Genomic DNA, 24,686 nt, shown 5'->3' with positions numbered 1-24,686 from the left:
CTCCTAGAAGATGTCAGTGTTCACTCACTTGGCCATTAAAGCACTCTGGTCTCCCAGCCGTGACCCCCTCCCCCACAGCGATGTCCTTGTCTGAACCACCCCAACTGCTCTGGCAGTTTGCAAAGACTCAGCTTCCTGGAAGATTATAATGGCCATCAGCGAGGGCTCAGGATAAGGGACAAAGGGAGGTTCCTCTCACAGCCCCTTCAAAGAGGCCATGACTCCCCCTCTGGGAATGTCAGTAGGCAAGAGAGTGAGCCCAGCTACAGACCACAGGGTCGCCATGCCAACCTCCCTGTCCATCACAACACAGGGCATTATGTCTCTATGGGTCAGGGAGACACCCTGGCAGGCAGTGGGGCCTCCACCCAGAATCAGTCCTACTCTGTCCCCAGAGCAGAGATTAGTGTCCCTTGCAGCCTCAGGGCTGCGCAGAAAATGGGAAGCAGTTGGCCCGGGATGCCTGGGCTTGCATTTTTCCTTCTGCTGGTACTGTCCCCTCTGCTGCCAAGAGTCTCGGCCTCGGGAGATACCAAGAACCTCCAAAGAAACCACCACAATATCAACCTGGAAGGGGAGAGCAACCAGGAAACTGGGTCCGAGGAGAGGCTGGCAGATGAAAAGAAATCCTGCCAGAGCAACCTTGACCTCTACTTAATAATAGACAAGTGAGTGGATCTCCTACTTTGGCCAGAGACTTGGGGGGCCGCTGTCTCAGGATACGATAGAGACAGACGTGGCCAAGGGAACCCAGTTTGTGTGAGGGCAGAGTAAGTGTCGAGTCCTGCTCAGGTGCAAATACAGACCTTGGTGGCCTCCTTGCTCCTGAGGCAGAAGGATGCCCGGCCTTCCTTCCTTGAGGCTTTTCATTTGGGAAAGAATAAAGCCCATGCCCACCACTGCCAAATGGCCTGCATCTGTGACCTGCAGGCCCAATAGCCCCTGGAATGCAGGTGATTACTGGAGCGCCTTTCTCAGCACTTGCTAATAATGTCCTCCGTTTTTTGGTTATAAATTCACGCTTTGTTTCTCACCCAAATGAATCCATTTTCACTGGACTCCAGAAAGACTGCAGAGTTGTCTCTGGGCCTTCTCAGAGTGTCACTGCTGAGAAAGTCCTCTGCTTTGCTATCTAAGTTTTTGGCAACTTTCATTCACAGTCTATGTATTTCCTGAACGCTTGGATCTCTGGGTGTGGTCCTGAGAAAGCTGGGCTCTGTTTCAAGTCTCTGTGGCCTTGAAGGAAAGGAGGCACAGGGCATTGGCTTGGAGACATGGCTTAGTCATTTCCAGCTCCGCTGTTGGGCTGAGAAACAACTTCACCTCTTCAGCAGCAGCCGTGGTATGACGTTGGTGATCTCATGGAAGCACCCTATCATTTCCCTGCACTGTGGCCATCCTCAGACAGGCCTGGGGGAGAGCAGGGAAGGTATCTGCCATCTCCTGGGAGGGGTGCGGGTCCCAGGCTGAAGGCAGTAGCCCAGAGGCTCTCAGGATGACTTATCCACTGTTGAAAAAGCAGGTATTGAAGCGTTCTACAAATACTTTTTTTTCCCTCCCTTCGGACCTGTTATATTTATGTGCACAGATGCTGGGGGCACATTTTGTATCTTTGGGATGTGATGACCTCACTGTCACTATGTAATAACTTTGACTCTTGTGAGCATTTGTGACTTAACATCCACCTTGTCTATAATGACTTGCTAATTTTTTTTAAAGATTTATTTATTTATTTATACAAGCACTGGGTACAGTCAGAAGCGCGGGAGGGTGAGAGAATTCACCAGAGCCAGAGTGGAGAGCAGAACAGGCAGAAGGACCGAAGTACACTGCTGAGGGGAGCAGCGGGCGGCAGGAGAGGTCTGTGCATCATGCGGGACCCTCCTCCGGTGGCGGGGGAGCAGCCGGGGATCAAACCGGCGCCACAGAGGCCACGGGCAGCTTGGCAACCCAGCGCTCAACCACTGAGCCACCGGGGAGCCCCCTAATATTTTTTTATTTCCCCTGCACACATTACTTTCTTTCATCCATTCACATTGAATCTGATTGTCTTTAAGTGAAATGTATATCTGTAGGCAATATATACATAACTGGCCTTATTTTTGTCCACCTACCCACACTGCTATTTTTGCTTGATGAATTCAATATATTTAAATTTGGAGAGATTATTGATATGTAAGAACTTGGTACTGACAACTTATTATTTCCTAAATGTGATATATTTACATTCCAGCTTTTTTTTCCCCCTTCTGTTCTGCCTTCATTTGCAGATTGGCTTTCATCATGTACATTCTGCTTCCGTTTCTAGCCTGGGTTGTTTGTTTAATGTTTCTTTGGGGAAACCAGGATTTGGAGCTTTGAAATCTGCCTTTTTGTTATCATCCCACCATGCTACTAGTATTTGTTTGTAATTTTAACAGTTATCAAGTAAAAGCATGAACACAAATTTAAAATCAAACAATATTACAATGTTCCCAGCAATAAACATGAGGCTTCTTTACCACCTTCTCCACTTCTGGCCCACTCTTCAGAGACAGCACTGCAAATCTTCCAGATTTTTTGTCCAGTATTATGACTTTGTTTCTAGTAACAGGCTTGTACTGACTTGTTTCTTACTGCTTGATGTCACACAATAGCCACTTCTCTCCTGTGAGAGAAGAGATTGTAGGTTTCCAGTGACTATGTTCCCCTATACAGCTCTTCCCTACACTTTTCATTTGTTCAGCAGTTAAATCACTAGAATTTTTGTCCTTAGGATTATAATAGTAGCATCTCAAATGTATGATGATCTCTATCTTCATTAAAGAGCAGAATGCTAAAGCAGGTTTAGAGCTCTGTGTGAGAGTCTCTGTGGTTGTTCCTTGCCTACTCACCTTCCCAGGCACCTGTAAGTTGTTATGATATTTTTCACTACCTTTCAGTACTCAGTTTATGTTTCTGGAATTGAGACTTTCCTCCAATATTACTACACACAAAACCTTTCCCAGGGTGGGCCTCCCCTGGTGGTGCAGCGGTTGAGTGCTGGCTGTGAAGCTGCCGGCAGCCTCTGCACGCCGGTTCAATCCCCGGCCCTCAGCGAGGGTCCCACATGGCGTGCAAACCTCTCCTGCCATGCCATCTGCTCCCCTCAGCAGTGTACTTCGGTCCTTCTGCCTGTTCTGCTCCCTGCTCTGGCTCTGGTGAATTCTCTCGCCCTCCCGCTCTTCTGACTGTACCCAGTGCTTGTATAAATAAATAAATCTTAGGAAAAAAAAGAAACTTTCCCAGAGTAGGTAGTGAGATTGAAGATTCTTTTTCCTTTATTCATTCTTTGGAAAATCATTTTACTCAGAGGAAAAATAGAGGAGTAATAGAAGAAAAGTAGAAAGTGCTACTACCAGTTAGGAAAGAAGTAGTCATGCAGTTTCACATGAGAGCTTCTAAGACAATAGGTCAGTTATCAGAGCTTTGCAGCATCCTCTGCCACAGCAGTTCACACTGTCACTAGGAAGTGTCACAGCCAAGTGCAATAGGAAGAGCTTGGATTTGACAGTAGGTCAGAATTTAGATCCATGCCAGTCATGAAAATTGTAGCAAATTGCAAAACCTGTAAGAACCTCAGTTTCCTCGTGTATAAATGGGAATCATAATATTCATACATTTGCTCTGGCTTAGAGACATAAATGTTCAAAGAGTGGCAATCTTAGCACTGTGATTCACATCTCTCCTTACTTGTCCCATCACGTGTTGGCAGGTTTACATACAGCCTCAGGGAGGCTGTGGAGAGGACAAGCAAAGAGCTTTATGTTGAGAAGTGGTGGCAAAGACCCATGCTCACCATTCATCAGCACATGCCTTTTCAGTGGTAAGAAAGGGGCAGAGAACTGGCCATGGTTATTCTCCAAGGACATGGAGGACTAGGAGAGTCAGAGTTACAGAATGCAGGACGATATTGCAGAAATGCATCCTGCTTCATGTCTTATCTAGAGCTAGTGTGCGCATAACCAACCACCCTCATTGCCTCATAGGGTCTCATTCTTGAATCCCTCAGTGGCAAGCACACAAATCCCATTGGTGCCGTCCCTCCCATTACACTGATGGAAGTCCACACCAGGAAGACCCACTGGGGTTGCTGATAGTGTGCGGCAGCTTTGTGGGGTAGGAGTAGCTTGTTGGATGGTTTCAGAGAGAAACACTGCCAACTCAAAAATATACACTATTCATTGCTTTTTCATTTTCAGGTCAGGAAGTGTAGACAACAACTGGATTTTCACCTATGGATTCATAGAGGATTTCCTCAAAAAGTTTGAAAAGTATGGCTTCTCCATGTGGCGGGGGTTTTGCCATGCCAGGCAGAGTGCTTGTCTGCTTAGACTCAGTGGGCATGGGTGTCTCTTGGATCAGCAGCATGAAGCCCCAGGTGGAGTTCTGAACCAGTCAAAAATGCAATTCACTCTAATTCCTTCGGCTCCAAAGGTCCTAGAGACTTTGATTGTTTCCAGTCTTGGTGTCAAACCACAGTGTAGGGAACACAGACTGACTTGAGGGTGTCATAGATCAGAAACCAGGCTAATCAGTAATGCAGTAAAAAACACTTGTTTAAATAGTTCCAAACAAATGGCAAAGGACTCTCATGGCAACTTTAAAGAAAAAGCAAGAATTCCTAGAGAAAAAGTCAAGGATGTTTTTCTCAGGATATGGACATTTGAACTAGGACTGTTAAGAATGAGGAAAGCCATGGTAACAGAATCATCGAGGAGACTTCCTGTGGAGTCAGTCATCTGACTAGGGGAGAAGAGGGTTAACTCACAAAGGGGTGCAGTTGGGACTGGGACAGGGCAGCTTGGGGTCAACGTCAAAAGGGCTCATAGAGCCAGGCCAAGGGGCCTGGATTGCGGAGAGTTAAAGGAAGTTATAAAGGGCAGGGGTGTGAGATGATGAGGATTGTGCCGAGGAAATCTGATAATTGTGGGTGAAATGAGTGGAAACAAGAGCCAGGAGCACAGGGAGTTTAGCAAGGACCTGGTAGCAATCCTCTAACAGACAAAGGGGGCCTGTGACCCAGAGGCCATGGGCAGGGAGAGGGACAGAGGAATGTGAATGAGTGGCAAAGGGGACAATAATTTCTCTTAGATGGGAGGAGAAAGGAAACATAGACCAGGAGGGAAGGGCCTTGAGTTTCCAAAAACGTTACAGTAGAAGAGAGGCTACTACAGGGCAGGCATGGGGACGTACACTGAGTGTGTGAGGCATGAACCATGCACTTGTGTGTGTGTGTGTGTGTGTGTGTGTGTGTGTGAGAGAGAGAGAGAGAGAGAGAGAGAGAGAGAGAGAGAGAGAGAGAGAGAGAGAGAGAGAGAGAGGGGTAGAGGTTGGGATCTGGGGATGGTACAGGACACCACCCTGACAGTCTCCCTGGAGAGCCACATATTTACTGGCCTCAGATCCTTCACTAAATTTATGGTAACTTCTGGAACTCAGCAAGTGCTCCCAGGGTAGAGCAAAATGAGCACAGACAGGTGTCACCTCCCCGGCTGCTCGTGGGGTCATCTAAAGCCTGTGCTTAAGACTCTCACAAACACGTGCTTCCTCCCCAGCACGAACATGCGCGTCTCGATCGTCACCTTCTCCACACAGGCCCACACCGTCCTAAAGCTCACCTCGGACAAGTAAGTTCAGCTTCACCCCCTCAAGGCAGACATAGTGGTGCTGGGAGGGGGGAGACAGAGGCCACAGGGAAAACTCTGCAGAGGAGTCCTGAGTTTCAGTCAGGAGCCCACAGGCTTCAGCCTGGGCTGGCATGGCTTCCCCTCAATATCCACCCTGACCGCCAGCCTCTACTCCCAGCCCCTTTGATAAAGCCTGCACTCTCACTGGCAGCCCCTGTGTTTCTAGACGATCTCCGCCCCTCCAGCCCTGTCCTTCCCCTGTCCCAAGTCCTCATCTCAGTGACCTTCCCTTTTCTGAGAATGGGATATGTGAAGATTCTGGAGTCTGATGGAGCAGACATGAGGGTCCTTTATGAACACGGCCCCGTTGGGGACCTGTGACAGTGGGGAAGAGGGGGATGGAGAAGGACCAGGAGGAATTTGGGGGGGCTTCAGTGTGGGGAGCTTGGTTCCTGGGATGGCATGATTGGGACCTGAGCACAAGGCGGGCTGCATGCTTGTGGAGGCATGACACAGGCATTCCAGCTGGGCATAGGCGGTCCCAGAACTGTGCCCAAAGACCTGAAGGTGGGAAGTTCTGGCGCTTCTGAATAGCTGGAAGGTTAAGGTTCTCATCAACAAGAAAGACTGGACTGCAGTTCTTGTGGGCAGAGCACCACAAAGTTTGTAGCCATTTAGGACCAGAGCGGCCCCAGGGCTTGTGTCATCACCCAATGTCCAGGACCATGGAGAAAAGCAGGGCCTCCAGTGAGCAGGACCAGAGGCCTGCATGCAGGTGTGTGCAGATGCAGTGTATGAGAGCCGAGACTTAGCTCCCAGAAGAAGAAAGGAGTGAGCAGACTCTTTCCTCATGCAGAGGAGCAGGATTTGTCTGTGAGGCTTTCATTTAGGAGAGAGCAACTTCAGGGGGCTGAGGTGGAAGAAAGCGAGTTTCTGAGGAGAGATTCTCACATGTGACAGAGAGAGGCAGAAGGGACTGGGTGTGGCCTCTAGTAAAGAGCTGCCCCTGAGGAGAGGAAACCAGCACCTCCACTAGGACAGGTGCTCAGGGCCCAGACACACCGTGAGAGCTGTGGGAGGCTCGTGGATGGATCCTGACCCTCTCTAGGAGAATAAGAGGGGACCTCAGCCCTGAGGAAGGGTGTGTGCTTTGGGAGTGGAGCACAGGGTAGTGTAAATCATCTGAAATCCTGTGTCTGGGGTGGTGACATTGTAAGAGAAGTGGGGCTGGCTGAGCATCCCAGGAACCTGGCTTCATTTCCATGAGCAGAGCTGGGAGTGGGGTGCAGGTAAAGTCCAGGGAGAACCTACTTGGCCAGAGCAAAGCCTGTCTGAGCTGGGTCCTGGAATGCAGGTGGGGTGGGTACAGTTGACACAATAAAATTGTCCAAAATCTGTCAAGAGAAGGGGAGACTGGGCTGGGCAGCACAGGACTTGGTTTGACCTCCATTTATCATGGTTCCTGGGCCCTTCACCTCCTGGGCTGGCCCAATCAGGGCTGGACCTGGGGCTCTCAGACCTTGCCCCATGGCAGTAATTCTGTCTGCAATGAGAAACCAGCCTTTAGGAGGACCCGCTCTCCTCAGCCTTGCTGTGCCAGCTCAGATCTCCAGTTTGGATCAGCCTGTCCGAGCTCCATCCCACTTGTGTCCCACTCCCACCTGCTATCTACTTTAGCAGCAGCCGTAGAGGACAAAACTGTGGCCGCCTGCATGGGCAGCAGTTATGGCCCCTTCCTGAGCCTTAGGTCCTTCCTATCAGGAGCACTTGAAGTCAAGGAGCTCAGCACTCAAAGCAGCTTCGCTGCTTCCTTCAGAACCAATCCTGAAGGGGAAGAGGCTGTGGGTTCCCAGTCACCCTCAGCGGTCTGGGGCAGGGAGGAAGGGACAGGGCAGGGGTATTATCAGGGTGACCCTTACCAAACTCAGCCTTGCCTAGTGGACGGTGATGTGCCCCACAGGGGAGCTCTGAGGTGCTGCTGTCCTGGCAGTCCCATTGTGAGTTCCGGGTTCACACTAGCGCAGTCACAACTGCTCCCCACTCTGTAGATGGTCAGACAGGCCCTTCATGAAGTCCCCCTGGGGCTGTGAACCTGATATAGCGATGAGTACTGAGATCAATTTCACAGACTCCGGGCTGAAGGGCCATGGCAGCCTTCCTGACTGTGGCCTCCTCGTCCAGGTCAGTCTGCCCAATGTGGAATGTGCCAGCATGGATGGGGTTGTTTAAGAACACTCCACCCGGGCCTCCCCGGTGGCACAGCGGTTGAGCGCTGGGTTAAGAAGCTGCCCGTGGCCTCTGCGGCGCCGGTTCGATCCCCGGCTGCTCCCCGGCAACCTGAGGAGGGTCCCACATGGCGCGCAGACCTCTCCTGCCGCCCGCTGCTCCCCTCAGCAGTGTACTTCCGTCCTTCTGCCTGTTCTGCTCTCCACTCTGGCTCTGGTGAATTCTCTCGCCCTCCCGCGCTTCTGACTATACCCAGTGCATGTGTAAACAGAACAAACAAACAAAACAAAGAAAGAAATAAACATGCCTCTATAAAAAAAAAAAAAAGAACACTCCACCCTTCTTCCTACTGCAATACCCCTATTTTAATTTTTTTTTTAGAAAAGAAATAGAAGAGGGTCTCAACAAACTGCGGAACACAGTGCCTACCGGAGACACAAACATGCAGGAAGGATTTAAAGCGGTACAGCCAGAGCTCTAAGAATTTATCCTGCTTTAGCAAGTGCTCAGAATATCTGAGTCCTCTCAACAAGCCTTCTTGTTTCTGCAGGTCAGTGAGCAGATCTCCACAGCAAACCCTGAAGGTAAGCTCCTGCTCACTTCGAGACAGGTCGGATCCAAGACAGTCAGGCGGGGGGCTCAGCAGTCTGGTGGCCCCCACTTGCGAGCTGACTCTTGTGCAAGTTTCCTGCCCAATATGTCCTCCAGGCTCCTCGTCTGTGCGCAGAGGGGGAAGGGCAGCCCCCCTGATGATTCTGAGACTTGTGGGGTCCTGAGTGTACATTCCTGGTGTTTAGTAAGTATAAGGCACCTGGCCCACCGGTGTTTTTGGTGGAAAAGGGAGAAAGGCCAGGGTACCTCGGGCAGGCAAGACTCTGCTTATGGAAGAAAAGAGCTTGATTTTCCCCTTGCCGACCACGCTCTGCCGCGTTCCCATGGCGGGGCTGCCTCCTTCCCCTTCATCATCTTCCCTCTGGCCGACGCTCGTCCTGGCCTGTGTGTCCCCAGGCCTGGCAGCTGTGTCAGCCCAGCACCGTCTCCACTGGGATTGAGTCTGCAGGGTGGATGCTCCTGGAAGGAAAGCTGCAGCCAGGAGGACTGGTGGGGAAAGGCTTTCAGCGGGAACCAGGGGCTACTACCCAAGCATCTCTGACCTTGGTTTCTGACTAACTGGGCCCACGGAGTCCAGCACTAGTGTCCCGTCCTCCGCTGATCCTATGGATGGTCTTGATCATGGGCTGACTGCTTCGCCATTGCTCAAGGGAAAGGCTTGCCTTTGTCCAGTGAAATAGCTGGACTTGGCCTCTCAGAGAAAAGATTCTGCTTTTTGGTAGCAGTGAGAATCCAGTAAGAAAAGTCCTCAGCCAGGCTCAGTCTCCTCCTCTGTAAAGAGGGTTGGCGAAGGTGTCTCCTCCCTCCTGGCAACTCCTCGACAGCCCTCGAGGCACTCAAAAACATGAGTGCTGAGGTCTGGCAGCCTCTCCCGGGAGGAGGGAACTGGGAGACAGTGCATGGCCTTCACACTTGTGGCAGGTCACTCTGGGCAGCTTTACTGCAGGCCACTCCCTGTTTTTCCCACAGAAAAGAAATTTCACTCAATGGTTATCTCCCTGACGGATGGAACACTTTGGCCAGAGTCCTTTGAGGCAACCAAGAAAGAAGTGAGTCCTGCCCAACTTTACCAGCCTTTGCTCCACATGTTTACTGATTTGCACTTAACACGGTCTTTGTCTTAGGCTCAGAAGATTCGACAACTGGGAGGGACTGTTTATGCTGTGGGTGTAAACAAATACATGAAAAATCAGGTAATTCAGAACAGAAGCCAACTGCGGAAAACAGTTATGGAAAGCTTTTGCGGGGTCACCCAGAGGATGGTTCTCTAACCCACCCCAAATATCTGGACAACATGTGACCACTGCAGAAATGAGTAACAGTGTTGTATGAGCCCACAGACCTGGGGAACAGGTAGAACTTTCCATTCCAGAAGGATGGGCTGCTGGCGAGGCCAGGGTGGGGCGCTGAGTCTCACATGGCATGAAGCCTGAGCCTGAGCACTGGGATGGGGTCCTGCTGGCCCCTCAGTCCCACTGTGGGTCCAAGCCTTCTGCTCCTCTTGTAGCTCCTGGCAATTGCGGACAGCGAGAAGCACGTGGTTGGTGTGGATTCTGGATTCTATGATCTCAAGAACATCGTTGACTCAGTGAGAGAGGGGTGGTATGGGGGTGGCATGACGTGGCTCTTACCATGCCCACTCTTCACTTTCCCTGACCCAAACCACTGTCTGTTTCAGCTCGCAGCTAAGTCCTGCATTGAGCTTACAAGTGTGGAACCAACCGATTACTGTGTGGGAGGTAAGAGCTGGGGTCTCTTTTCTAAACAAAGGCATGTGTGTGTTTGTGTGTGATGTGAGTTGTGCTTCGATGTCTGTCATGAATGTAGTGTAAGTGTGCAGTTTAAATGTGTGCGATGAAAATATGTAAGAATAAATTGCTCTTTATTCCCAGTTTTCATGACTAGAGTTGACATATAGTTTTATGTGATTTGAAGTTATATCACAGAATGGTTTGACATATAAAAGGTGAAATGATTACCATAATAAATTAGTATAATTCATTTTTATCACAAAATCAAAAGTTTAATTTATAAATGAGGAAAATTATATGTTAAACCCCTAAATAAAATACTGACAATAATATCCAATAGAATCTCACAAGGAAAATACTTCAGAGCCAATTTAGGATCACCCCAGAAACACAGGGCTGATATATCAGTTGAAACATCCATGTAATTCATCCTATCAGCAAAATGAGTAAGAGAAAATGTTGATTTCAAAGAAGAAAGAAAAATACCTAGACACAGTTTAATGTCCAGTGTCTTAACAGGAACATAATCTGACCTTCATCCCTCCACACCAACACACCCAGCTGTTATCAACCTCAGGGCAAATGGGGAAGGCCTCTTCTGAGAGCTGGACCAAGACAAGGATGCCCGCTCTCCCAGAGAGTCCGCAGCTTTGTGGTGAGGAGGTCCAGGACTTTCTTTAGGCCTGAAGTCCTATGAGTGCATGTTGTGCTGCCCCAGGGCAAGCAGAGGACAGCTGAGAGCCATGGATAAGCACGCCCTTCCCCAGGAACAGCACACAGCCTCACCCACTGCATTCAGGCCCAGATAGCGGGCTCTGCCTCTGTGCCCTTGCCAGGAAGGCTGGAGAAGCCTGACCTGGGTCAGACAGAAGGCTGCTCCAGCTAAGCTCCGCTGCCCATGGCCAGCCACCTGGAGCAAGGGACCCATGTTTTTATTGTTTTTTTTGTTTGTTTGTTTGTTTTTTATTTTTTTTTAAATATATTGTTTTTATGTTTTATTATTGTGATTTTTTTTTAATCTTAAATTTTATTTTTATATTCCCCATACAATTGCAACCCCCCAATTCTGACCCCAATCCCTCCCCTCCCGCCCCTCACCCCCAAAAAGTGTCTCTGGCTCATAGTTTTTTGTTGATTTTGATTTTCACTTTCTTATAGTTACTCATTTTCCTGGTCCCTTATTTAAGTTTTCTAGATTCCTGCTATGAGTGAGACCATCCGGTATTTTTCTTTTTCTTTTTGGCTTATTTCGCTGAGCATGATCCCTTCCAGCGCCATCCATGTTGCTGCAAATTGCATGTGTTTATCTTTTTTGAATGCTGAGTAATATTCCATGGTGTATATGTACCACATCTTCTTGATCCAGTCATCTAATTTTGGGCATTTGGGCTGTTTCCAAAGCTTAGCTATTGTAAATAGTGCTGCTATAAACATAGGAGTGCAGGTGCTCTTTGGAATTGATGTTTCTGTGTCCTTTGGGTAAATACCTAGGAGTGGGATTGCTGGATCATATGGAAGCTCTATGTTTAGTAGGTCCAGAAATCTCCACACAGCTCTCCATAGTGGTTGGACCAGTTTGCACTCCCACCAACAGTGCAGAAGAGTTCCTTTTTCTCCACACCCTCGCCAACATTTGTTGTTGCTAGTTTTTTTAATATGTGCCATTCTCATTGGTGTAAGATGGTATCTCATGGTAGTTTTGATTTGCATTTCCCTGATGACAAGTGATGTTGAACATTTTTTCATATGCCTGTTGGCCATTTGCATTTCCTTTTCAGAGAAGTTTCTTTTTAGCTCTTCTGCCCATTTTTTGACTGGATTATTTTCTTTGTTGTTGTTGAGTCTCATCAGCTCTTTGCAGATTTTTGTGATCAGTCCTTTATCATTAGTGTTGTGTGCAAAAATGTTCTCCCAGTTGGGGTGGTTTCTCTTTGTTTTTGTTATTGTCTCTTTTGCTGTGCAGAAGCTCTTTAATTTGATGGAGTCCCAGCTGTTTATCTTTGCCTTCACTATCACTGCTTTGGGTGATGTGTCTGTAAAGATGTCTTTGATGTGCAAATCACGTAGTGTTTCGCCTATATTTCCTTCTATGTATTTTATGGTTTCAGGTCTTATGTCTAGTTCTTTGATCCATTTTGAGTTGATTTTTGTGTATGGTGTGAGATAGTGGTCAAGCTTCATTCTTTTGCATGTGGCGACCCAGTTTTCCCAGCACCATTTATTGAACAAACTTTCTTTGCTCCAATGCATAGTCTTTGCTCCTTTGTCAAAGATTAGTTGACCATAAATCTGTGGGTTTATTTCTGGATTTTCTATTCGATTCCATTGGTCTGTATGTCTGTTCTTGTTCCAATACCATGCAGTTTTGATGATTATGGCTTTGTAGTATAGTTTGAAGTCTGGGAGTGTGATGCCTCCATTCCCTTCTTTTTTTTTTCAGGAGAGCTTTGGCTATTCGGGGTTTTTTGTGATTCCATACGAATTTCATCAATAATTGTTCTATTTCTTTGAAGAATGACATTGAAATTTTTATTGGAATAGCATTGAATCTGTATATTGCTTTTGGTAGGATGGCCATTTTAATAATGTTTATTCTTCCAATCCATGAGCAGGGGATGTCTTTCCATTTCTTTGTGTCTTCTTCTATTTCTTTTAACAGTGTTTTATAGTTTTCTTTGTATAGGTCCTTTACCTCTTTTGTTAGATTTATTCCCAAATATTTGATTTTTTTTGTTTCAATAATAAAAGGGATGGTTTTTTTGATTTCTTCTTCTTCAGATTTATTGTTTGTGTATAGGAAGGCTACTGACTTTTGCGTGTTGATTTTGTATCCTGCCACTTTACTGAACTGATTGATGAGTTGAATTAGTTTTTCTGTGGAGTTTTTGGGGTTCTCTATGTATATTATCATATCATCTGCAAATAGTGATGGTTTGACTTCTTCTTTTCCTATTTGGATTCCTTGGATGTCTTTCTCTTGTCTTATTGCTCTGGCTAGGATTTCCAGTATTATACTGAAAAGCAGTGGTGAGAGTGGACATCCTTGTCTTGTTCCAGATCTTAATGGAAATGCTTTCAGCTTTTCACCATTGAGAATTATACTGGCTGTTGGCTTGTCATAGATGGCCTTTATGATGTTGAGGTATGTTCCTTGTATCCCAAGAATTTCAAGGGCTTTTATCATGAATGGGTGTTGCACTTTGTCGAAAGCTTTCTCAGCATCTATTGATATTATCATATGGTTTTTATATTTCTTTTTGTTGATGTGTTGGATAATGTTGATTGATTTTCGGATGTTAAACCATCCTTGTGTAAGGGACCCATGTTTTTAAAGAGACTTGAAGGCCTACAAAACTAATCAGATGCCAGCTTCTGTCCACAGCCCTAAATTTATTTTCTTCAAAGCAAAGAACTGACAACCATCAACTTACGATGGCTGTAGGAAGGCTTGATGCTAGAGATCCAAACTACCAAGGTTAAGGTTGTGCTGGCATTATTAGGGTTGGTTCCTCCAATTAATTAACCGAATCAATTGAGCAAATCAAGCACTGGGCACTGGAATAGCTAGATCTGAGACTGAGGCACCAGGGGAGGCTAATGATGACCTGCAGCAAGAAGGCCTTCATAGGTTCATTTCTAATTTTTTTTTAAAGATTTATTTGTTTATAGAAGCACTGGATACAGTCAGAAGCGTGGGCGGGTGAGAGAATTCACCAGAACCAGAGGGGGGACAGAACAGGCAGACTAACGAAGTACACTGCTGAGGGGAGCAGCGGGCGGCAGGAGAGGTCTGTTCACCCTGTGAGACCCTCACCAGCAGCCGGGGATAAAACTGGCGAGCACAGGCTGCACGCAGCTGTGCAGCCCAGCGCTCAACTGCTGCACCACCGGGGAGGCCCCATAGGTTCATTTCTAAATCCCAGCAGCCAAACCCAACTCACTGTGTCCCCTGGTATTTATTCCAGGGGAGAAGATCCCCAGTGTCCAATCAAAGAGTGGGACAAGATGTCCCTCAGCAAATCACTCCCCACACAGCAGAAGGAAGGGCTCTTCATGAATCCCTAGGCAGGGAAGTGAGGAGGCCCAGAGGGTCAGTAAGAGCGGGAAGAACAATCATGTTCAGGGATCTGCCTCACAGCTAAGGGAAGGGGGATTCTTTGGTACAGGATCAGCTGCTCCTTTCTTGTCTCACCTGGGTCCCACCTTATTTCTGAGCTCCTCAGTCTGCTAAGGCACACAAAAAGATAGGAAAGAGAAACAGACCCCCAAACATCAATTGATTTCATAAGCAATCAGGCCAGGTTGCTCAGTTCAGGCAAGAGACAGCGTGGTGCAGCCTGCACTGTCTTGCTCCACTCTCCTTTATGATGGCAGTATGGTGGGGGCAGAACAGCACTGCCTGAGCCCCTTAAGGAGCCTCAGGACTTAAAGATTTAAAGATTGCAAACCCACAACGGGTTTGTTCATGGCGATGGGTCCAGGAGGAGCCTTGAATGGTCAGTGTGTGCCAGTTAGCAGTTGTGGTGAGAGTGCCCGAGAGCTCCGCCCAGCCTCCTCACAGTGGCCCCGGAGAAACACCAGGTCAGCCTCAGGAGACACCCAGATGTTGGTTCAGAGCAGCTGCCTCCTCCAGGAGTCCCTTGGGGGCTCCATTAGGGAGTAGACTGCCATAGTGATGAGATCAGCAGACAGCAGAGCTCAGGCCCTCCTTACACACATCTTTGGATGTTGCCCTTGCAGAAAACTATGATGTAAGCATCTTTGGAAGAGGTTTCCGTAACGCCAGAAACAAAAACGAAGTTCTTTGCAGATTTGAAATCAATGACACCGTATTTTTTGGTAAGTACCTCCCTGATTTATACAAGTGACAAATTTACCACAGACGTGTCTCCCTACAGCCACCATGCACCAGAACCCTTGATGCCCATTCGCTGAGGATGCTGTGAAGATAAAGGCAGCAATGAGAGTGGATTGCCATCAATTGCCAGAGCCACAAAAGGGTCTGGGGCAAGGGCTGCACCCTGTGAGGAGGGTCTTCCCTCAGAGTTGCCTCCCTCTGCACTGTCTTCATCTCTCACTTTCCCTGAAAGACAAGGACCCCAATCTCACGAGTCGACCAGGTGGAACTGGAAGCAGACCTGGGCTCTGAGTTCATGCCAGGTGCACTGGTAGCTTTCCCAGGAGGGTAGGTTCACTTTCGATTGAGAAACAAGGCCAAGCGCGAGGTCCAGCTCCTGGGATCTGGCACAGGCACATGTTACCTGTGTGACCTTGACCCTGTGAAATTTCCCTTCTTGCTCTGTTTTATCTAATATGTAATGGAAACAATGTATGAGCTGCACTTTCTAAGCTCTATGACACATAGATGCCCAACATCACGAACTGATGAAGGAAAAGATGGACAATAACCCAGGCTGTCTGACTGTCCCTGCTGGGCTTTGTGCCTTGCCCAGATGCACGTAGGCTGGGCAGGTGAGCCCTGTCCGTCCCGCAGTGATATGATACTGTCTGTGGGTGCACATCTTTCCTACGAGGTGACGGCCAGCCTGTGTCCCCAAGCTGCACCAGTGCCAGGGCCTCCCAGGGGAGAGCCCACCCCACAGTCCGGGGCCCCTCTGCAGAACGCCATCTGCTCCTGCCAGAGGCACCCAGAGCAGGTGGGCTGGAATGTTTGCTGGGTGGCGTCTGATGCACCAATGAGAACTGATTTGGTTGTTTCGGTAACATTTTCCTCTAGGAAAACATGCGGGAAAACATTTTAGAAAATACAAATAAGCATAACTAAATTTAAAATCAGTGCTTCATTATTTATTCTTAGCTGCCTTCATTGTTTAGTATTTGATAGTTTACATTGTAGTTTTTTTAATGTAGCAACTGAAATATTCAGTTTGGTCAGTTAATATTGGTTGAAAACTCCTCTGTAGTCCTCCATGCTTCGATGGGCCCTCAGTATGCAAGGGCGGGCCGTCACCTCCTCCTCCTGGCTCTGGACTGTGGACACCTGATGAGACCAGTCAGGAAAGCACCTCTTTGGGGATATTTCCTCTTTATCCTGACCATTTCCCTGCCTACCCTTGGATAAAAGGCAAACCCTGCCCTCTAGCACACATGATGGCTAGTTTCACAAGGAAAGGAATAACAGAGAGCAGAATTTCACAGCACAAGCACAATTTAGTTACTGCCAAGAAGCTTACTCATGTGGGAATGTACCATAGGTCAGAACAGCCCTCACCTATGACAGAGGAGAGAAAAACATTAGTAGTTTGGAGGTTATAATGACAATGACACACAGTACAAAGCAGGGAAATAAAAAGACTAAAAACATGACGCCATCCCACGCCTAATGATAAGTACCTTTAACACTCTTAAACGCCGCTCAGTAAAGCCTCATTTTCTTTAATGCATTGATAGAAAAAGAAACAAGTGGAAATGAAGAAATTGTTGGTTGTCCCACCTATATTTCTTTATGACACAAGTTTCTAAAAGATGTTCCTAATGTTAAACAGATGCTTTAAAAACATGAAGACATTAGGGCTATCTGTGGAGAATTTTTTGTTTGATTATGATCTGTTTATTTTTGCAGCATCTGTCTGTGACACCCGGTCTCCTGTCTTATCAAAATGAAAGAATATACCAAAATTCAGAACAAGTCTATTATTTTTGTGTTAGGAAAACATTTAAATGCACTCCACTCTTAGAAAGATGTCTCCTGAGCTGTGCCTGGAGGCCAGGCCGGCCCCTGAGCATGGCCCCTCCCACAGCACGTCCTCCCCTCCTGCTATTCACAGCCTCTGGAGCAGGTCTGGGAGAGGACTTGCCTTGATCCTACTGAGAGGCACAGCTGGCCTGCATCTGTCTGCAAGTGCAGAGCTGTGGTTCCAACTAGGGTCTTGGGAAGCATGAGTAAAGCAGAAGGCCAGGGAAAGGATTGTCCACTGTATCATTGTGGTCAAACCGGTGTGCCCTCGATTCTGAATCCCAGAGGAGAAGAATGGGACCCTGCGGAGCTTGGCCAGGTTGCGTGGAGTGGTAAATCAGCGGGCAAAGGCAGCTGGGCCTCCTTCACTCAGCCAGCATTCAGGGCTGTAAAAGACCAGGGACTCAGAAGTGAGTAGGCCCCACAACTACAAGGAACGCTTACAGCCTCGTGACTGCCATGCTTACACAATGTAACACAAAACAAAAGGAAATAAAGAAAATCACTATACCCTCCTCAGAAATCCCCTATTCCAATAAATGGAGCCACCATCACCCAATTAATCTGGTCAAAACCTGCATGTCATCCCTCTTTGCTTTTATCTCCATATTCAGTCCAGGGTCGGTCCTATTTCTTCAATGTCTAAAACATGTGCTGAGATGGCTCACCCCTCAACAGACTCCTTGTCCTTAGAATAAAACCCAGACTCTTCCAGGACCAAGAGCTCCTGCCCACCTTCTTCTTCCTTCTGGGACAAGGTCAGGTAGTGCTGCCTCAGGGCTTCACACATGCTGTTCCCACAGGGCAGAACTCTGCCCTGGGATCTTGCCCTGACTCTCCCCTCATCACAGTCACCCCCAGGATAGGCCACTCAGAGAGAACTTCTTTCTAATAGAAATGCTCAATATATAGGAAAATAGAAATATTGAAAAAAGGACTTGAAACAGCATCACTTAATTTCAGTAACTATCAAAATAGGACAATGAATTATTTTGAAGCAAACACCAGTGTGATGAAATTTTATGTATCAATATTTCAGTTTTCCTAAATCTCAGTTTGTTCCCAGTGCCTGCCTCATCCATTCTGTGTCCAGCCCTGTTCATTAATGTCACATTTTCATTCTCTAGCATTTGTTTTCTTTGTGCTTTCTTGTCTGCCTTTCCCTTCACCCCCACAGATATAAGCCTTGGAGAGCTGGATCCCACTCAACGCAGGTGATAGCCCGGGGCTGGTGCTGAGAGGGCAGAGAAGAGACTCTGCATCTGACCCGCAGAGCTGCACCAGCCAAGGGCAGGCAGACGGGAGCGGGGGTGGATGGGCACGTCCACTGACTTTCTTCCTATCTCATTTGCTTTAGATAAAAAAGCCACCGATGTAGACGACACCAGCATAAAGTGTTCGGGAGTGAAGATAGAGGAAGCAGCCAGGTAAGTACCACTCTGGGACAGGCAGGCATTTTTGCCCCAGGAGATGCAGAATGTGGGGCCACCTCTACTGGGCAACATGTGATGTGTTCTGGGAGGCTTCAGGGCATCGTCCTGACCTGCCCGTCTTGGGGCTCGCCTGATGAGCTCAGGGGTCTGCTGAGCTGCAGCCCCTGCTGAGGACAGATATGGAAGATGAGGGACCCAGGGGGGCTCCACTACTCCCATCAGCCTTCAGAGTAGAGCCAGCACAATGCAAATACACAAGAGTCAGGATGGTGACACCACACAGCCTCCCATCACTGAGCTCATGACCATAAAGCATCTGACCCCATGCAGAATCCCTCACTGGTCATCCTCATCACCGGGTGGACCTCATGGGACTTGGGGTGGGGTCTCCTCCCTAGGCCATCTGCCCTCCAGTAGCCCCAAATGCCTGATGTTCAAAGCCATCACAGTAGAGAGAGCTGTGGGCTATGGTTTGGCAGAAACCAGAGCTGTGCCGACCTGGACGTGTGGTCACCATCTGTCCTTTCTGTGTTTAGTGAGATCTCTGTTGAAGTGAGCCTGAACAACGGTGCCAGCTTCATCAGCAACGGGCTCAGGATCAGCAGCAAGGACTGTGGGGATCACAGGGTAAGTACATTGTCCCCCCTTGGGCTGTCCAGAAGCCAGCCATGGGGAGAGAGTCATGCTAGGGAGGCAAGAGAGAGGACCAGTGCCCAGGACAGGCCCAGCAAGTGGCACATGCCAACAGGACTGGGCAGCTTCTCCCAACAAGGACTAGCTCAGCATGGGACACCTGGGAAGGAAGGTGACAGGCCCCTTACCAGGCTCCACATCATCCGGGCAACCTAATACAGGGCAGCAAGATGTGGGCAATGGAGAACATTAAGCTGGAGAAGTGGTACTGGGCAGCAGGAATGCGATGCTCCATTGCCACAGTCCTGAGTCTTGCTCACGCATGTGAGGGCCCACGCAGTGCCACATCTCCTGTGTCCATCTGCTCTGTGTCTGCACATCAGCTCAGACCAGCCAGAGGACTCATATCAGCCCATCAGGAGTCCCACCAAGGCACAGCTCACCTATCATGGGCACATTAGAAAAGCTCTCAGGAGAGCCTCCAGGCTGGGCACAGCACGACCATTCAGCAGTCCTGAGCTTGCCGTTATCTCTGTTACCCTGGTCCCTGGGCACCAGCCCTCTCTCCTGCCCCCTCGCCTGCTGCTCTGAGCAGAGACTGCGTGGGGTCCCACCTGAGAACCACTTACTCTTGGTTCGAATGACGACGAAGACAGCCCCTTCCTTCAGCCCCACACGGACTGGGCATGTGCCAGTAATTTGATCACCTTCCACAACTCACGACCCTCTCATCTCCTGCTCACATGTAGGCACGGAGGTGAGAGAGATTGAGGAGCTCAGCCCACAGCTACAGAGCCTACAAGAGCGGGAGGCCATTGTGTGCAATGAGGCTGGGTCTCCTGCTCTGTTCTTGCACCCCTACCCATCAGGGGGCCCATCCCTGCAGACACCCATCTGTGTATCTGTCCAACTCTGTGTCCCTGCACTTTCAGCCAGGGCTTGGGGTAGGGGCTGGGCTGGCCACTCCTCAAGTATTCTGGTTTCCTTGACAGGGCCCTGAGCTGAGCCTCTGAGCATGGCTAGTGGGGCGGGTGTGCCCCACCTCCACAGTCTCTCTGGGCATAGTCGGGCCCAGTACTTATGTTCTGCCCAGGTGGCAACCTGCAGAGAATGGAGTGGGCTGATGGGGGAGCCTAGAGTGTATCCTCACTAGTGGGGGTCTGGAGGCCCCAGGCTACACTCCCGGTCTGTGTGCTCTCTGCAGACTGTGCAGCCAACGGACAATCCAGATGTGACACATGTGCCAGCAGTTCCCAAAAAAAGAAACATGCCGTTTCCTGATATCAACCCTTATCAACTGGCAATAGTCCTAGGCATAACTTCAGTACCAGTGGTGATCGTGTTGCTGTGGATATTTTGTTTTAGAAAGGTGAGTACCTCTGCCTGCAACCCTCCCTGAGCCCAGACAACTACTCTAGAGACCCGTCACGTGCTGCCCTGAGTCTCTGCTGCTCCCCTCAGTGCACAGTCTCCACAGGAGCAAAGAGAAACACAGAATCTGCCCTCCATTCCCGGGCAGACAGACAACCTGGCAGGGGCCTCCTGCCTCTTGCTTGCACAGACTGTGGTCTATGGGGACAAGGGCCCAAAATCCCGGGCAGGGCTGCTCATGGCTCCCAGGCTCTGAGCACTCAGGTGGACAAGAGGCTGGAGGAGAAAGCTGCTGTTGAGGGAAGAAGCAGGGACCTTGCAGGGGCCACAGAATGAGCAGGATTTGCAACCTCTGTGCAGCTGAGCTTTAGAAACAGGCGCGGTGTCATCCCATCCCAGTGCTGCTTCCAACTCCCTCCATCTCCTTCTTGAGGGCCAGCGGGTGCTGCCCATACTGGGCAAACAGGGACAGAAAGGAAGCTGCTGCCAGCCTGTCCACAGTAGCTGCAGTCTGGGGTCTGGGAAGGTGTTGGTGCCTGGGCGGGCATGAAGTTGAACACACAATGCCACCTTCTGGGGACCACCTGCCCTGATAAAGGAGAGCAATAGCAGAGGACAGCCAGCCAGGAGGAGGGAGGCAGCAGGGCATGGTGGCGGCGTCAAGGACACTGCTGGATGGAGAGAGAGGGAGAAGCAGAGGGAAAGGCACAGCAGCAGCCAGGAGCGAGCAGTGACTGGAAGGTACCACGTCCCTCTGATAAGTGAGGAGTCAGGTGTGGGGACATGCAACCTGCTGGTCACCAATCCACTGGGGTGGGCGCCCACAGTGACACCCAAACCATGTTCTCACTCACTCCCGCTGAGCAGAGTCCCCTCCTGCCTGTGTGGACCAGAGTCCTGCACAGCCTTTCATCCTGCCTTTGTCTCACTTTCTAGAACAAGGAGCCAGCGGTGAGTTGTGTTTTTATTCCTGATGCCCACACAGACCTTCACAAAGAGGCCTCCTGAGCTGTGGGATATTTCCACTCCCCACATCACAATCTCCACCTACCTGGACAGAGAGAGCTGGCAGAAAGCAGGGTGACAGAGGGGCAGGGAGGGACACCTAGGAGCACCTAGGACTCACAAAATGACATACAGAAAACACCCTCTCCAGGCTCCCAATGGTCTGATCCAGAACCTCCATCACATTACCAAAGAGCAGTGGCCTGTTTCAGCAAGAGCCATGACCCACAGTGACGTGAACAGACTTTGTTTTTGTTTTTGTCAGTTCCCAAACATTGATCATTGGCTGCTCCTTTCCTGGCTTAAGTGAGCATTTGGAAAAGGAACCTCAGGGTTCCAGTACTGGTCACCCTCCCGCACTCTGATCCTGTTGGGTTTCATTTCCTTGGGTTTGCCCTGTCTCCTGGCAGGTTGTGGATTGACTGGGTTTGTCCTTTGGGGACTTCAGGGCTGAGGAGGGTGAAGAGAGCCTGTCCTGGCATGAGATGTGAGGGAGACCAGTCCCGGTACACCAGGACCCAAGAGTCAGCTGGCTGCCTATGGCTCACCCGGGTGTAGAGGCCCAAACAGGACCCACAGAATTTGCACAGCAGGGCCACTGTGACCTATAACGGGGAGACCTAGGAAGCAGGCCCCACTCAGAGGCTGGCTCAGTGCTGCTGCAGTGTGGTCAGGCTTCTGCTGCTGCATAAGGCTGCATCTGCCAACACCAGGCTTATCAGCCTCTGCTGATGCTCCTCCGAATATCCACCTTTACATTGCACAGCCCCAAGACCAGGCTTCTCCAAAGAGCAGCCCCAAGTTACACAGGGGCAGGAGAGAATTTACTGCCCTTTGGGGAAGGATCAATCTTGCAAACTATGTAGAGGTTGCTTGTGTTTTCCACGGAGGTGCTCCCTTACAGTACACGGTGCTCTTACTCAGGTGTCCTTGAATCCTCCCAACAAGTTTAGCTGAGGGGCCATAAGTTGACAGGTCCTGGGGCAACACCTCCTGTGTCTGCACCTCTGAACGGCCAGACAAGAGCTTTCTCTTCCTAGGACTCGTGTGTATCAACATGCCCCACAGTGGTGGTCCCTGATGGTGGATATAGCAACATAAGACACCTAGAGGTGAGATGGGCCCTTGGGGAGGGAACTGTGGGGCCCAGAGTGTAGCTTGGATGGAGATGCGTGTTCAGGGAACTGAGCTTTGCTCACTTAGCTCCAGTACCAGGCTCTCCCCTCACTGAACTCATGTTTATGGAATCGGTGACTACACAGTGGTTCTCATCAGCCCCAACAATGTCTTGGGTTCCCTGGGCAGAGGTATGAGTTAAAATGAAATCACAAGGTTTATGAAGGTCAGAAAATAAAAAGAAGAAGAAATTTCTTAGTCAAGTTCTTTCCCCCATAAGTGGAAATGCTGGTGCACCTGCCGCCCCAGAAGCCTGCTCAGCAGAGGGAGGGAAGGAGCCGCTGCCTTGTCCTCCTGTCCTCAGCCGGGGTGACGAGGGTCCCATGGAGGAGGGACCTGAAGGGAATGTCCTTCCCCAGGAAGAGCTGGGCCCGCCCTGCTGAGACACATCCCACACTGGGGCCCAGCACAGAATAGAGTCCAGATGGCTGGGGTGGAGGAAGAAAGAGCCCACAATTTCTGCCTGGCTTTGCCCCTCCTCCTGGTCCTGCTCCATCCTGCTTGGAGCCATGGCTTCCTCCAGGAGCTTCTATGGCACCAGGAGAGACAGCCCTGCCTTCCACTCAGTGTGCAACACAGCGGTGCCCAACACACCTTCCAGAGAGGAGGAAGCCCTGAACAAGGGCTCGTTCCCATTCACAGGACATGGCTCCCCCTCTGAGAACACCAGGATGGAACTGGAGCGCAGGGTCCAGAGCTCCCTTAGGATCCCCCGCCAGGGATCCAGGCCACTCTGTCTGTCCTGAGCCTCCTCTTCTCTCCATCCTCCATCAGCAGGACCCTGCACACTCTCAGGGCATGGAGCCTCTTCCCTGCCTTCCCTGGTGGGCCTCATGAGTGCAGGCCTCCCCCTCCCTTCCTTCTAGCTCCTTCCCAGGTACCCCGCGGGTACCTCACGTTCCCCTCCAAGACACCACATATCTCCTCTAGCCTTGTACTTTAACTCGGCTAGTAGCTCCTGCCTTGTCTTCAGAAAATATTAATTTGTTCCAGATGCCTGAACAATCCCTGACCCACACCCTCACTTCTCAAAACACAAAGGCTTCCAGGCCTCTTGCTCCAAGAAGAGGCCACAGTCCTGTCCCAGGGAGCTTGAGGGGACAGAGCTCAGGTGACTTTGGGAACCAGAGGTTACACTGTCCACTGGAGGCAGCAGCCAGCTCAGAGCTTCCTCACAGGCCCTTCTGCTTTTCAGAGAAAAATGGATAATTTGTGCAACTTTTTTCATATCTGGAACCACCACCCAGTGATGTGGTATCAGCCCAGGAGCAAGGTAAGCAGGGCACGGGGATGCTCCCCAAGGACAAGACCTTTTGTTTTTTGCCCTTGACAACTACTCTCTGGAACTATGGGGTCCAGACATCTGTCACAAAGAATGTCAAATTGGTGCCCAGGAGCCTCCCAGCTGATTCTAGACAGGGGACCCTGTGTTTTCCTTAATTTTCAACTCAAGGATGGCAACAGAAAAATCTAGAACATTACCCAGCACTTCTAAATGTAAAAAATAGTCCGGAGAAACAGTCATTTGGGGAGGCTTGGTGCCTCCATCACACCCAGCGCCAGGGCTGTGGGTCAGCTGCTGCCTCCCATGCGGAGCCCCTCCTGGCTGTGATGGGGACACACCCCTCAGCACACACCTGGAAGCCTGGGGAACTCTGGGGCCTTCATTTAGTCAGAACTTGTCCTTGTTCTCCAGGCTCCCAGGCAGGGGAAGCCCAGGCAGAAGCAGCACCCAGGGAAGGGGGTTCTCAAAGGTCCAGCCTGTGGTTCTAGCCCCCTTGAGCCAAGGAAACCACAAGTTTCTGTTCCCAATTCCAGTGGCTTCTCACTGACCTCTCCCTTCTCTCCCCACAGCAGTAGTGCCAAACTTCAGCCCACTCAGTCCTGATGTGAGAAGATGCCCGGCTACCCAGTTTCCTGCTCACATCCCAACCCCCTCAACAGTTGCCGCTATCAGTGCCAACGCACCCCAACCCAGCCCCCATTACTTGTCTGTTCCCGCTGCCCTCCGGGATGCTCCAATGATCCCTGCCCTGTGGGAACATTCGGTGGAGTCCCTTTGTCCCTCCCACCCCCATAGCCCAGCCTCTAAAACACCAAAACCCAAAATTAAAAAGAGCCCTTGATGTGCTGA

General features: G+C 49.8%; 1 protein-coding gene across 3 annotated transcripts; it reads left to right on the top strand.

Annotated features, from left to right (window-relative positions):
* The first annotated feature begins 373 nt into the window (after positions 1-373).
* On the top strand, positions 374-24,686 carry LOC119234054 (anthrax toxin receptor-like). Of its 3 annotated transcripts, none has more exons than XM_054690528.1 (17): positions 374-668; positions 3,734-3,844; positions 4,221-4,292; positions 5,577-5,648; positions 8,256-8,337; positions 8,425-8,458; positions 9,456-9,535; positions 9,611-9,679; positions 9,994-10,074; positions 10,165-10,225; positions 14,978-15,076; positions 18,292-18,361; positions 18,904-18,994; positions 20,205-20,369; positions 22,417-22,488; positions 23,748-23,825; positions 24,410-24,686. In XM_054690528.1, the coding sequence occupies exons 1-17, from the start codon at positions 439-441 to the stop codon at positions 24,410-24,412; spliced, it is 1,470 nt and encodes a 489-aa protein (XP_054546503.1). In that variant the 5' UTR covers positions 374-438; the 3' UTR covers positions 24,413-24,686. The 3 variants fall into 3 exon arrangements, with proteins under 3 accessions (XP_054546503.1, XP_054546502.1, XP_037352719.2); XM_054690527.1 differs by having other exon boundaries at positions 24,407-24,686; XM_037496822.2 differs by lacking the exon at positions 3,734-3,844 and having other exon boundaries at positions 24,407-24,686.

Source organism: Talpa occidentalis, unplaced genomic scaffold, assembly GCF_014898055.3.
Source record: "Talpa occidentalis isolate TD23 unplaced genomic scaffold, MPIMG_talOcc4v2.1 talOcc4.8, whole genome shotgun sequence".
NCBI lineage: Eukaryota > Metazoa > Chordata > Mammalia > Eulipotyphla > Talpidae > Talpa > Talpa occidentalis.
The sequence above is the reverse complement of the archived record's forward strand: the minus strand, read 5'-3'. Positions and strand labels throughout refer to the sequence as shown.

Coding starts and splice junctions, on each gene's coding strand:
- LOC119234054 (XM_054690527.1), top strand. CDS start 439: ATGGGAAGCAGTTGGCCCGGGATGCCTGGGCTTGCATTTTTCCTTCTG. Junction 4,293..5,576: donor TTCCTCAAAAAGTTTGAAAA/GTATGGCTTCTC, acceptor CTTCCTCCCCAG/CACGAACATGCGCGTCTCGA. Junction 18,995..20,204: donor AGGACTGTGGGGATCACAGG/GTAAGTACATTG, acceptor TGCTCTCTGCAG/ACTGTGCAGCCAACGGACAA.